General features: G+C 48.1%; 1 protein-coding gene across 2 annotated transcripts; it reads left to right on the top strand.

Annotated features, from left to right (window-relative positions):
* Positions 1-2,068: 2,068 nt before the first annotated feature.
* Positions 2,069-12,554, top strand: Tepp (testis, prostate and placenta expressed). 2 transcript variants are annotated; one of them, XM_021169701.1, is made up of 8 exons: positions 2,069-2,244; positions 3,533-3,757; positions 10,367-10,428; positions 10,679-10,853; positions 11,177-11,238; positions 11,345-11,409; positions 11,605-11,637; positions 12,385-12,554. In XM_021169701.1, the coding sequence occupies exons 2-8, from the start codon at positions 3,535-3,537 to the stop codon at positions 12,413-12,415; spliced, it is 651 nt and encodes a 216-aa protein (XP_021025360.1). In that variant the 5' UTR covers positions 2,069-2,244; positions 3,533-3,534; the 3' UTR covers positions 12,416-12,554. The 2 variants fall into 2 exon arrangements, with proteins under 2 accessions (XP_021025360.1, XP_021025361.1); XM_021169702.1 differs by having other exon boundaries at positions 2,173-2,247.
* The last annotated feature ends 1,796 nt before the right edge of the window (positions 12,555-14,350 follow it).

Here is a 14,350-nt window from a genome sequence, read left to right on the forward strand (position 1 = left end):
AGTCCTCACTGCCGCTGGAGGTCATGTTGATGTTCATAGTCTGTGCTGCCGCTGGCTGCTGTGGGTGATGAAGCTTCCCTTGCAGGGATATCGATGACTGCAGACTCAACTCACGATAATTAGCAAGTTTGGGCTGGTTTCCTGCACACCCTCTGCCTGCTGCCAACAGGACCGACCCAGGGCAGCAGGTGCAAGGATCAGACAGGAGCAGTGTAGATTTATCTGGCACCTGTGTTAAGAACTTCAAGAGGCAACTTCTGTAAGGATCTCTGAAGTGAGTGTCACATGGCAGTGCATTCGTGGTGGCAGCGGCTGCTCTGCCACAGCACAGCTCCATGTAGGAAGCATGAGAGGCACCAGGTGCTACCACTGTGCCTCTTCCCACTAAATTCTTTAGCAAAGCTGTGTCTGTGACTGAATAGCAATTATGGGAGTGGGGCTGGGGTAGGTGGGTATAAATCAAGTTTTAAATTACTAAACTGTATATTTATATACTTTCTTATTTTTTTTAAATTTGATTTTTAAAAATTTTTATTTATTTTGCAACAAGGTCACTCTATGTAGCCCTGGCTGGCCTGAAACTCACTGTGTAGACCCGGCTGGCCTTGGACTCACGGTGATTAAAGGTGTGCACCACTATGCTCAGCTGTTTTCTAACTTTAAAAAAGAGTTGGACCTTGCCAGGCAGTAATGGCACATGCCTTTAAATCAACATACAGGAGGCAGAGGCGGGCAGACCTCTGAGTTCGAGGTCAGCCTGGTCTACAAAGTGAATTTCAGGACAGTCAGGACTACACAGGGAAACTCTGTCTTGAAAAACAAACAAAACAAAACAAAAGAGGTGGACCTTCGATTAGGGGTAGGCTCAGCACTGGGCAAGTTTCTTTAAGAGAAGAACTTGGGGTGCTTTCTTAAGTTCCTTGGTCCCTAATAGAGGAGCAGCAAATCTTACAGGACTCCAATAGGACATTCTGAATGACAGGTTTAGCATTTATGCAGATTTATGCAAATCATATGTCAATATATGCAAAAGAATAGGCAGCCCCAGGATTCCAAATCTTGGAATGTCTCATTCAATTTCTGGGGGCTTTGGGATTCTGAGCCAGGCTTTCCTGACAGGGAGGGAGGCTGCGGTTCTGCCAGGTAGTAAGGTAGGGCAGAATGGGGGAGGGATGGAGTATCACTTGCTAATCCCTAGCTTGCTGAGGCCACCACTCTGCCTGATCCCTGCCCTGACCCCAGAGCCTGGCTAATCTCCACCCCTAAAGACCAAAGACACTAGTATCATCTTCCCTGAGACTCATGGGGACGGGGACCCCTCCAGGCTCCCAGGCAGCCCTGCTGCAGAGCCTAGGGTCCTTGCCTAACACAAACAGTCCTCTTGGGTCCAGAGAGAGGCAGCAGTAGCTAGTACAGGGTCACTGTTCTGGTTTAGGGTCACTATTGCTAGGATGAAACATCATGACCAAAGCAAGTTGGGAAGGGAAGGGTTTATTTGGCTTACACTTCCATATCACTGAAGGAAGCCAGGACAGGAACTCAAGCAGGGCAGGATCCTGGAGGCAGGATGCAGAGGCCATGGAGAAGAGCTGCTTACTGGCTTGCTTCCTGTGGCTTGCTCCGGCCTGCTTTCTTTTTTTTTTTTTTTTTTTTTTTTTTTTTTAATTTTTTTTTTATTTTTTATTTTTTTTTTTTCCGGCCTGCTTTCTTATAGAACCCAGGACCACCAGCTCAGGGATGGTATCGCCCACAATGGGCTGGGCCCTCCCCATCAATCACTAATTAAGAAAGCTTCCTGCAGGCTTGCCTATGACTAATTTTATGGAGGCATTTCTAGGTTGGGGTTCCCTCCTCTAAGATAACTATAACTTGTGTCAAGTTGATCTAGCCAACACAGTGAAACAGGCTGGGGTGAACCCAGCAGTTATCCCTACCCTAATGTGGCCCAGTCACCTCTATAGAGCCCCAGTTCTGACATTTTCCAAGATGCTTGGCTTATGTGGCAGCCATGGAGATGCAGGAAATAGATGTCCAGTGCCTAGGGATCCTGGCAGCCTATGTTGCCCAGGGTTACCAGGAGCTTCGTCCTCACAATCAGGTTGCACTGGGCATTGTCTCTGTGATGCTCCTTAGCCTGCAGTTGCCCGGAAGGCACGCCCACATCCTTTCTTTTGCCCACTGAGCAGCAGGAGGATAGACGGTTCTTACCTGCCTGTGCACTTGGGCCTGTGCCCTGCAGATGAGGTAGTGGCTATGGGTAAAGGGTAGTAGGGTGTTCTCTCTTCCTTTTTCTGTGTTCTACCACTCCATCCTTCCTCATGGAGTGTCAACTCTGAGACAGCTTTTACACTTTTTCACCATGCCCCGTCCTGATCCTTCATTATAGTGAGAATTTTGGAATCGTGGTTTCTTTTTTTTAAAATGCAGAAATATTTTAGGAATGTGCTTTTAATACCCAGGTGTAGGAATATGGGGCTGCCTTGGACTGTCTGCAGCAGCTGACTCTGATTTGCCTCGTGCTCTAGCAGGGGCATAGTTTTGCCAGCTGCAGATAGTTTCTGTGACTTTTGGAATTCTGAGAACTTTTCAGAGGGTCTAAAAATGCTATAGACCAAGAGGGTTATGGGTTGTTGTTGGTTGTTCAGAGGGGTTGGTTGTAGCTTGATAGTAGTCATGCTCAGAGAACAAACAAGAAGAAAAGAAATTAGATTCGGGGATCTCTTTCCCTTCCTCTCTCCCCTCTATCCTTTTTCTCTCCTATCTAGTGTTAGTGGGTTGAAAGGGTGGGGGAAAGGTGGAAAAGGGTGGAAGAAAGAAGAACCCACAAAATAGCAAACATTTCATGGTCAAGTTCCTCTCCCCTCCTGCCACCCCATCTCCATTTCTTATCTGTAACTTGGAGGTCAGGAAGTAGAGTCAACAAATTCTAAGATGTAAATGAGTAAAAGGGGGCTCCAGGGAATATCTGCTTTTTAGAACAGAGACACTAGGTAACCACCCATCTTTTTCTAATTCAGGTCTGTCACATCTCTCTCCCTTCTTTAAGAGTCTTATCTATCTATAGCATTTGGGGCAAATGCTACATATGGCCTAGGCAAATCCAGAGTTGGCTACCTAGCATCAGAAGCCACACGGCATTCCAGGCTACATTCTAAATAGCTTTACTGTGGCTTTTTCCTGTTCAATATTTAACTTTCACTTCATCTAGACAGTTCCTAGAGTGTCCTAGCTCCAGCCCTCTCAGATACACATACACTCTGTGCTGACCTCCCTCAGAGCACTGGGGGCTGTGTGTGTGTGTCTCTCTGTGTGTGTGCGTGCATGTGTCTGTGTGTGTGTACACATGTACACACACACAGAACACATAAATCTGTTGTTTGGATGTCCCTGCTGCCCCATGTGGAGCTTCGGAAAAAAATCACGGGGCGCACAGAAGACACCCAGTAAATGTTTGATAAATCGTTAAATCAGCATAGGCCAAGAACATGTGCCTATACAGAAGGGCATCTGACTCCACCCCTCTCTTCCCCAGCGATGGCCCGCATCATAGACCTGGTGCCCTGGGATGAATGCTCAGCCCACTTGTATGCTTCCCCAGCGGTCCTCCTCCCCCTGGAGCGAGTGCGCCACCCACTGGCCGGTGTGAAGCACCAGCTCTACCACCCAGCCTTGCCTTCCCTTCGGCGCATGGATATGGACACTGTCAAGGGTTGCCTCTCCGATGAACACTGCCAGTCTTCCACCTACTTCTCCAAAGGTCAGGCCATGTTGCCGCCAGCAGCTAAGGATCTTCTCTTAGCCTTGGGAGCAAGGGTGGCTGGCAAAATGGAGGTCATGGTCGAAAAGGCGGGAACAAGCGGCGGGTGAAAGGGTGAGAAAGGCCGGTCCAGCTCTCTATTTCCTTCCAGAAAGTTCCTCCAAGGTCTGGCCTCTAGTTACTGATCAGAAAAATGGGGACAGGGACAGAGGCAATATGAAGGGAAGGGTGCCTGGTACTGTGTGATGATTAACAGATCATACAGGCCCTACCGCTGTTGTTGTGGACTGCTGCTGTTGTGGACTGCTGCTGTTGTGGACTGCTGCTGTTGTGGACTGCTGCTGTTGTGGACTGCTGCTGTTGTGGGTGACACTGTTCTTTTATTTCCTCTAGGTTTAACAAAATCAGGTTTCTTTAGCTGGAAGTTCTGGAGGTGTCTCCCCCACTGTGTCTCAACACATAGCCCAGGCTATCCTTAAACTGTGCCTGGTCTTCTTGCTGGCCTAAGTCATGTTGTGGAGGAGGGCTCAAGTGGTATGTGTGCATGTGTGCACACACACATGCACAGAGTTCAGAGAATAACCTCGGGTATTGCTCTTCAATTGCTGTTCACCGTGGTTTTGGAAGCAGTGTCTCTTCCTGGACTGGAGTTCAGCAAGTAGGTCTGCCTGACTGGTCAGCAAACACTAGGATCCTCCTGCTTTCTCCCCACAGTAGGATGGCAAGTGTGTACCCACCCTCCCCACCCTCCCCAAACCCCAGCTTATTATGTGGATGCTGGGACCAGACCTTGGGGCTTCATGTTTCCCCAGAAAGAACCTTAATAAGTGAGCTATTTCCCCTGCATCATCATTTCTCTGAGACAGTGACTTGCTATGTTGTCCTGGCTGACCTTCAACTCCTGGGCTTAAGTTATTCTCCCTGTTCAGCCTCCGGATGAGACAGCATTGGTGGCCCACACCACCGCACCCAAGACAGACACACATCCTTTTGTTCCTTGAGCATGTACTGGGAGATTTCCAGGTAGATGAGTTGGAAGGATAGTGCTAGGAGCACCCTCTCCCTCTGCCCAACCCACGGTCTGCTTCAGCATGGTTGGATTCACATGCCATCTCTCACTCTCTTCCCTTTCCCCAGCTTTCTCTCTCCCTTCTCTCTCTCTCCTTTATCCCTCTTTCCTCTCCTTCCTCCTCCTTTCCTGTCTTGCTCATCTCTTTCTTTCCTTCATGTTCACACATGTGTGCATGCAAAACTTTGCCAGGTAAGTCAGTCCCCATTGGCAAGGACAGCCTCCTACATGGCACGATACCATTATCATATCTAGAAAAGTTAACAGTAATTCCACAACATCTAATAACCAGCACACGTTAAAATCTCCTCCAGAGTCTTCAAATAAGTCTTTTATAGCTTAAAATGGGAAGGGGATGTCATCTAGGAGTATGGTGTATGTGAGTACACTTTCACTCTCTTTAGAGGCACCAGAAGAGGACATCGGATCCCATTACAGATGGTTGTGAATTACCATGTGGTTGCTGGGAATTGAACTCGGGACCTCTGGAAGAGCAGTCAGTGCTCTTAACCACAGAGCCAGCTCTTCATCCCTCATGTATAAATTATTAAGTCTTGAGCCTTATTAGCCTAAAACAACTTTCCACCCATTTCACTTCTTCCTGTACTATTGACTTTTTTTTTTAAAAAGATTTATTTATTTATTTATTTATTTATTTAATGTAAGTACTCTGTAACTGTCTTCAGACACCCCGGAAGAGGGCATCAGATCTCAATACGGATGGTTGTGAGCCACCATGTGGTTGCTGGTATTTTCTCAGGACCTTTGAAAAAGTAGTCAGTGCTCTTAACTGCTGAGCCATCTCTCCAGCCCCTATTTTTAGTAATTTATTTAAGATTAAGATTACATCATTTTCTCCTTCACTTTCCTCTCTCTAAGTCCTGTGTTCTCCCTCTGCTTTGTCTAAAACTCCTGGCCTCTTTTTCTTTAATTGTTGATACATATATACATACATACATACATACATACATACATACATCCCTAAATACAATGTGCTCAGTCTGCTACCTGGTACTCATAGGTAATGTTTCAGGTCTGACCACTTGGTATTGGATAAGCAATTGGCGTGCTCTTCCCTGGAGGAGACTGTGTCTTCCTCTCTCAGCATTCCTTAGTTGCCTGTAGTTCTTTGTCTATGGTTGAGCTCTTGTGACCTTCCCTGCTTCCATGTTAGATGTCTATTGGTCTCATCTTTGTTCAGATCATGTATGGGCAACCATGTTGGTGAGATTTCATAGGTGTAGCTTCTCTGAAATCTCTGGGAGACACAATCTCAGAGCAAACCTTCGGTTCCTCTGGCTCTCGTGCTCTTTCTGCCTCCCTGTCCACAATGACCCCTGAGCCTTGGGTGCAAGAGTTGTGTTATAGTTGGCTAGGTTTTCAACCAGGCATGGCTTCTCTCTTGCTGAGTAGCTCTTAAGTTCAATTAGAGAGCTGCTGCTGGTTACTGCCAAGGTACCCAATGCCACTACTGTACCCCTAGGGTTATCACGCCACATGGGTCATTGGTTTGGTTTATAGGCTTCATGGCTGGACAGAATCCTAGCTGGATAGAGCTGTTGGTTGTTTCCCTCCTTTGGAAGCTTTAGCAGACAGTATCGTGAAGGCTGGTCCTCAGGGAAGAGGCTTGCAGGTCAGATCCAGCTCGGGTCCTCTGTCTGGGTCCTCTGTCCAGAGTGCATAGTGCCTTTAGTCATAGCTAACTCGGGCGGGGCGGGGGGGGGGCAACCAAGAGCAACGCTGTAGCCTATAATGTTCTGGGAGGCTCTTGGATAACCTTGACCAAGAACTCAGAAGAGGGCTTCTTGTGCCTGGTGTTGGGTTTTGTTTGTTTGTTTGTTTGTTTGTTTGTTTGTTTAAGATGGTATATGGCACTTGGGTGGGGGAGCACTGTTAACTCATGGAAATTTTCATTTCATTTACAAATATATATATATATATATGTATATATATATATATATATATTACACATAGATAGATAGATAGATAGATAGATAGATAGATAGATAGATAGATAGATATAGAGAGAGACTTATATGTATTATAGGTATTATTTTATGTGGTTAAATAATAGTATGATTCCTTATGACTTTCAGGCATCCTATTGTTATCTTATAATACCCCCTTCCTCCTTCTACATTCATCTTTCTCTCCCTCCCTAATGTTTCTCTATTTTTCCCATTTCCTCCTTCGCATCTCTTGTGCCCTGCCATCTCCTTCTCTGTTGCTACCCCCCCCCCCCCCCCCCCCCCACCTCCCTGTGGTCTCTTTTTATTCTCCTGGTTTCTGCAGTTACTCCGGGTTATGTACTCACATGCAAAGACTTCGAGTTGGAAACCTGAGGTGCAGGAGAGTGTGTGGCATTTGTCTTTCTGGGTCTTGGTTCCCTCACTCAACCTGATCTCTTCTAGTTCCATCTGTCTACCCAACCAGACCCTGAAGAAGGATGCACTGTTGACTTTTTGAAGGGATCCAAAGAGCAGCATTGTAGACTGTTCTATGGAGTGAGTCTCACCAGTTGTTTCCAGGGTATGGTTTACCTTGTTAAACAAAAGCCAGATCTAAAGGCCTGATTATCCACAGTATTTCACAGGTGACCTAATACTGTAAGGAGGGGCATAGAATTTGTTGTTGTTTATGCTGCTAATTTTGGCAATTTGGTTATGGTGGTGACTTGAGGGTAAACTCTTCTTGGTCTCTGACAGTCTTGAGATTTAGAGATTCTAAACTTATATGGACTCAAATTAATACCGTTTGTTGCTGTTCTGGGGTCTGAAGATAGAGTGTCACACATTCTAGACAAGTTCTCTATTACTGAGCTATGTATCCCAACCTTTAGATTTTTGAAACCAAGTCCCACTCTACAGCCCACGCTGGTCTCAAACTCATAATTCTCCTGCTTTGGCTTCAAGCGCTGGAATTCCAGCTGTGCACACCACACCCCATTCTCAAGTTATTCTCTGCAGTTCTCTAGTGCAGATGTAGTTGAGTGTATTAATTTAATAACTGGCATTCACATTCTTTTGCTGTTACACACATGAAAATAGGTCACCTTCTTCTAACATCATTTGTGTGTTGCTAGACTGTGGGATCAAAGGACATGTGGGTATTCATAATTATGATAAGTAATATTTACCAGACTGCAGTCTGTAGGCTCCAGTTGATTTACACTGTCTCTGGTGATGTATGATGAGGGGGCCTATCTCTTAAAGCTGTACTAACTTTTGTTTGTTTCTTTGTTTTTGTTTTTTTGAGACAGGGTTTCTCTGTGTAGCCCTGGCTGTCCTGGCACTCACTTTGTAGACCAGGCTGGCCTCGAACTCAGAAATCCGCCTGCCTCTGCCTCCCAAGTGCTGGGATTAAAGGCGTGCGCCACCACTGCCCAGCAAAGCTGTACTAACTTTTACATTGTTCCTAGTATGGCCGAATAAGTAATAATGTAGCTTAAATGTGCACTCATCTTGTAAACGAAACTGGGCATTTCTCAGAAGTTTAGCACCCATGAAGCCACATGAATTTCTAGTATTTGTACATGAACTACTTAAATATGTGGTTTATCCATGTTTCTTTTAAATTGTCTCAGCTATAAAATCAGTAGAAGTGTTTTCCCCTTTTGATCCCTTTTGTGCTTACTTGTTTTACTTATTCACACACAATTGCATGTACCACATATACACATGCGCATGTGCTGACAGCCCACAGTTCATTCTTGAAGATCAGAGGACAACTCTTAGGAGTCAGTTGTCTCCTTCCATCATGTGGGTAGCAGATGTCAAACTCAGGTCATTGGGGCCAGCAGACACATGCCATTTACTCAAAGTTATTGGTCTTTTCTTCCAGTTTTTGGCTTTTTATGGGAATTAAAAGTCCTGTCCCAGGTTTATAGAGGAATTTGTTCACATTTTCTTCTAGTACTTCTAAGTTTTCATATCAATCTGTCTTAAGGTTTCGTTGCTGTGAAGAGACACCATGACCAAGACAACTCTTATAAAGGAAAACATTTAATCAGGGCTGGCTTACAGTTTCAAGAGGTTCAGTCCAATATCATCATGGTAGGAATTCTGGCATCGTGCAGGCAGACATGGTGCTAGAGGATCTGAGATAGTTCTCCATCTTGATCCAAAGGCAACCAGGAGAAGACTGGCTTCTGCAGGCAGCCAGGAGGAGACCCTCTCTCCCATTCTGGGTGAAGTTTGAGCATAGGACCTCAAAGCCCACCACCCCCATAGTGACACACACCCTTGCATATCCAGGTGGAGGCATCAAGGCCACACCTACTCCAATACTGCCACACCTCCTAATAGTGTGTGGGGCTATGGGTGTGGGGGAAAGAGGGGAGAGAAGCCGTGTCTACCAGAGTTCCAGTGCTCTGGATGGGTGGACTTGAGAGGACTGCTGCACACTTTCCACACAGCCCCAGTGGGTGTCTGGCTGTGTGAAATCACTGACCCCAGCTAGGCGGGTGGTGGGCAAGGGGCAGTCCTAGGGACCAGGTTCCCAGCCTCCGGCATCCCATGCTGAATACCTCGGAGGAGCTGAGAACAAATGAGGGCCCCGGGTGGCTTGGTCAGCTCCGGGGCCAAAGGGAGGAGAGGGCAGGGGCATGAGGGGTGCTGGATGGTTTCTTGGTTCGGTCTGTGGCTGGAGCACAGGAAGACCTTCTGGCGGGAGGTTAGACTCAGCTTGTTAGGGGAAAGTCTATCCCATTGTTCAAGCACGGCGGGCTTTGATGATCAGAGACAGTCTATGGTTTTAGAGCTTTATTGTAGAAAGGCAGGGAGAAAGAGAGAAGGTAGAAAGAGAGAGAGAGAGAGAGAGAGACCGGCCATGGCCAGGTGGAGAGAGGGGAGAAGGGAGAGAGAGAAGGAGCTAGAGAGTAAGAAAGGTGAGAGCTTAAGAGAGCGAGGAGGGGCCAAGCAGCCCCTTTTATAGAGGGCTGGACTATCTTGCTGTTGCCAGGTAACTATGGGGAAGAGCATACCTGGCTATAGTCAGGTAACTGTTGGGGTGAAGTCTAGCCAGAATGCCAGAAGCTTGGGACATTGTCTGTGTAACTGATAGTCACAGAATTATGGAGTTGGGGGCTCTGTGGTGTAAGGCACCTGGCTCTGGGACTGTGGCTTGCTTTTCCGTGCCTTTTAGAGTTCTCTACTGGGTCGCCAGAGCAAGCCCCATTCAACCAAAATAGGCTGCCTATCACAGTCCCACAATAGTGCCACTCCCCATGGGCACCACACTATATAGAGTTTTCTTTATTGTAAGAAATAGAGTTTTATCTTTAATATTTAAAAACTAACATTTTTTTCCCTTTGAGACAGAATCTCACCATGTAGCCCTGGTTGGCCTGGAACTTTATAGGTAGACTAGGCTGGCCCTGAAATCACAGAGTTCTATCTAGTCTCCTGAGTGCTGTGAGTAAAGGCATGTGCTACCACACCTGGAAAACATTTTTTTTTCTCCTAAGGTGCATAGTTTGGCCCCAGTTTCTAGAGTAGACCTGTCCTAAGGGCTCGTGAAGGGACACGTTTATCTTTCAACAGATGATTTCAACAAGGCCCACTTCACACTCCTAGGGGTCCCCAACAAACCCCTGCAATGCCTGGTGAGTGTCTCTTTTGTCCCCAGCCCGGGATGGGCTCAGTAGCACTAGTCTGTGCCCAGGCCCAAACACCTCTGGTCCAAGGCTCTACTGCCTGAGCATATCCCCAGCTGCCTACCTGGAACTCTCACCCCCACCCAACCCAAGCCCTTGTTTCCTGCATCCTCAGTCCAATGGGGCTAACAAATATCAGGTCAGGCCCAGGAAGCCTTCTGGGGTCTTGCATCTGCCATTATGGTCCAACATTCCTTAGGATTTCACAGCAACCGGCCAGAAGCTCTGTCACAAGTATCGTGGCGGTAAGATGATTCCCATCGCGCCAGGCATCAACCGGATCGACTGGCCCTGCTTCACGCGTGCCATCGAAGACTGGTCTAAATTCGTGTCCAGGTCCGAAGAGTTCAAGCTGCCTTGTGCCAACAAAAGGGGTCAGTTTACCAACTGCAATGAATGCTCTTAAGAGCGGGGGAGACCTCCTGCTATTTGATGGCGCGTAACGCGGGGAATGAGGGCCACAAGTGCAAGGACCTGGAACATAGGACCAGGAAGGGGTGGTGAGAGTGGTGAGGGTGCGGGCGGGGTTGGGGTGGAGGAGCGCTGAAGCAACTCAAGATTAGGGAAGCCACTAGGGCTGGTGCTGAGAGCCAAGCAGAGCTCGGGAGGGGCGGGGATTCTGCGCAGAGGCGGGGTTTAGATGAGGGTGGGTCGGGTTTGTTCAGATCTAGGTTCCCAAAGTGGGCTCTTTCCACAGTGGAGGGTTTCAGTGGCTACGCGGTGCGGTACTTGAAGCCGGAGGTGACCCAGAACTGGCGGGTAGGGAAAGATGCAAACAGACCGGGCCCGGATGGCTGGGAGGGACTGGCTGCTGGGGTCCGCGCCCCACAGGCTTACGGGTCCCCATTCCTATGGCCCACTACAGTACTGCCTCAACCAGAACCCCAGCCTGGACCGCTACGGACAGAAGCCCCTGCCTTTCGACTCGCTGTAAGTGACAATCTGCAGGACCCCTTCGGGACCTCGATCCCCGAGCCAGAGGAGAGGGATCATAGCTGTAGGACAGATACTGAATTCCTACTGAACCGGCGTCTGTCAGCCGGTGCATGAATCAGTTATCATGCCAGAATCTGGCATCTCCACTATCCGTGAGCCAGCACTCAGACCTTCTTTATTCTTTTGCAGGAACGCGTTCAGGCGCTTTGGCTCCCACTACAGGTAGAGAATGGCCCCGCCCTGGTCGCAGCAAGCCACGCCCCCTAACAAGAGTGCCTTGAAGTTGCTCAGCCGGCACTCTACACTCTACACGCAGCTTAGTGGGTCCGGCCTTGGGGGTCGGGGGTACCTGACAGGGTAGAGAAGAAACTGCCTGCCATCTGCTCCCCACTGCAAGTTAGCGCCCTCAGCAGGATCACCCTGGGTTAAAGGCTACAATAATAGGGTGGAAGTGCCGGGAGACTCTGAGGCACCTCTCAGTCAGGTTTTGAGTGTCTCAGCAAAGCCAAACTCTGTGGTGTGACCCCTCCCACTGGCACAACCAGACCCTCAGGCCTCTCCCTATAGCGCACAGTCCCGTTGCACCTTTATCTTGTAGCATGCAGAGCGTCTCCCTTTTCTACTCCTGAAATTTGCCTTTCCTCGGCCCATACACAGGAAAACTCTGGGTTCTGTTACTGTGTGATGCTAGTGTAGGTTCATATATGACTGAAAACCTATGAAGCCATTATCAATGGGAGTCAGTGGGACATGGTATGAGATAAATTAGGGGTGAAGAGAATAGCCAAAACTATACAAGAGCAAATAGAGAACCACTGAGGGCTCCGGGGCACATAGACTGGATGGAAACTTCAGATCCTTCAGGTACTGGGCTTTGGGTTGGGGTGGGGGGTGGAGCTAGGAAAGGAAAACTTGATTTTTCTTTAGAGTATCTTGGATTCCCCATCTCACCCCTCTTTCTCTTTTCAGTCGCATCAACTATCTGACTCCCTGGCATTAATCTGTGGGGGGAAAAGGCTGATTCTTCTATGGCTGGACCGTGCCACCTCAGGGCCCCTAGCCGGACAGAGGGCATATGGTGGCACCACCCATCTTCTCCCCAGGAGTTCAGTTCAAGAAATAAACCTAATGCTTCCTCAGAGAGGCCCTAGGCTCGTGGCGGGGGTGGTGGTCGGGGGGAGTGAAAGGGAACTCTGGAGAAAGGTCAGGATATTGTATTACCCTTGCCCGTTCTTTACTACCTCCTGGGAAATGGGGAGAGGGCGTGTAGGGGCTGGTGAAGGATGTTTTGTGGACTTGAATAGAGTTATCAGGACCTAAGCCTCAAGTCTAGCTGGGGTGGAGGCACAAGGACAGGCTGGGATATGGGTTTCCTTAATGCTCTTGTCCCTCGCTTTCGACCCCTAACCAAGATCCTGAGTGTGGAGCCTCTGAGTTTGAGCATTGAGAGCAAAGAAGAGACTTATGACACCTCCCTGGACCCCTGTACATATAGTGTTGTGCTTTGGGGTTTCCTGGTACCAGAACTTCCCTGATGGGAAGTGGGCAGGTTAGGTTTATACCCTCTTATTCCCTGTGAAACAGATTTCAAATATAAACTGGGATACGGTGATTGAGAACATTCTGGGGTCCTCAAGGCACTGCTAAGAAATTCATTGCCTAAACAGAAGGCCATCTGCTGTGCTCTTGAGCAGTGGGACAGGACCTCATTGGTTCCTCGGTTTACACACCCTAGTCCTGAGCGCCTCTTGTGATGGTGGACATGATGGCCTAGGTGAGAGGAGCCCCAGGGAAGTGGGCTTCAGTCCAGTGCAATGTTAGGGTAACTGGCATCTGTAGCTCTTGGGTCTTCCATACTTCACCCCGCCGAGGGCGATTGCAGGGAGAGGTTCCCATTGGGACAAATAGCCACTGTGCTCAGGAACTCAGTATGGGAGTTCTGTTCCTGGAACCTCCCTTGGAGCTTCAGATATCCCCAAACCTGAAATTATGTACAAAGTCACGTGCTTACATGCCCAGAGCAGACCCTTTGTTTTCATCTTATTCTCAGCAGAGCTGGCATCCACAGGGCTTAGGTTCACTCATTATTCCCCTTCCTCCCTGAACCCACTGCACAGCTGCTGCATGCAAGGCTAATATCTCAGGAGGAAAGGACTGAGAGGAAAATGTCCTCACATACTATCACCTGATATTTGGAATTCTGCAAACAGGGCAGGGAGCCAGGGGAAGATAAACCCAGCTTCCTTCAAGCAAACTCAGTGGACAGCTTTGGGAAGCCAATGGCAGAGCCCCAGGGCTGTTAGAGTTCCAAGCGTTCATTCCAAATGATAAAGAAATGGACCTGGCTAGGTTCGCAGTGGATGCTCACATCCTGCTTTGGGTGAGAATGGTCAGAGGGGCACTAGTGGACAGCTGATGGTGCAAGGAGGAACCGAGTGACCGGGAATTTCTTTTTTTCTGGGCCTGCTTCTATGACCCAGTATGACCAAGAAAGTTCACCTTGTAATGTGGCCCAGCTTTGAGGCCTTTACCTGGGCCAGGGTTCCGCTGAATGCTCAGGTGACACAGACAAGAGGTCAGTCACCCTTGCTTTATTAGTGTTTTGAGTCCAGTGGGAAAAAAAACTGATAGGCAGGCCAAGTCACTTTAAACAACAACCCACACCCCTCTAGTCTAGGACACTACAGGGGCCAGCCCACAGCAGTAAAGGTTCTTGTCCACTGGCTATATGTTTAACACCAACTTTATAAATACAAGAAATAGAAGCTGTATCTAAGAATAAGGGGAGGAGAAAGCATAAGCAAAACCAATTCAGTGTATGCTTTTTATTAAGTTTTTAAGTGTTTCACAGGCCCTGTGAGGTAAGTTGTTTTAAATCCATTTTATAGCTGGTTAAGTAAATGGACTTGGGGATAAAGAAATGGCTCTGAGGTTG

This window comes from Mus caroli, chromosome 8 (genome assembly GCF_900094665.2).
Source record: "Mus caroli chromosome 8, CAROLI_EIJ_v1.1, whole genome shotgun sequence".
In the NCBI taxonomy this organism is placed as follows: domain Eukaryota; kingdom Metazoa; phylum Chordata; class Mammalia; order Rodentia; family Muridae; genus Mus; species Mus caroli.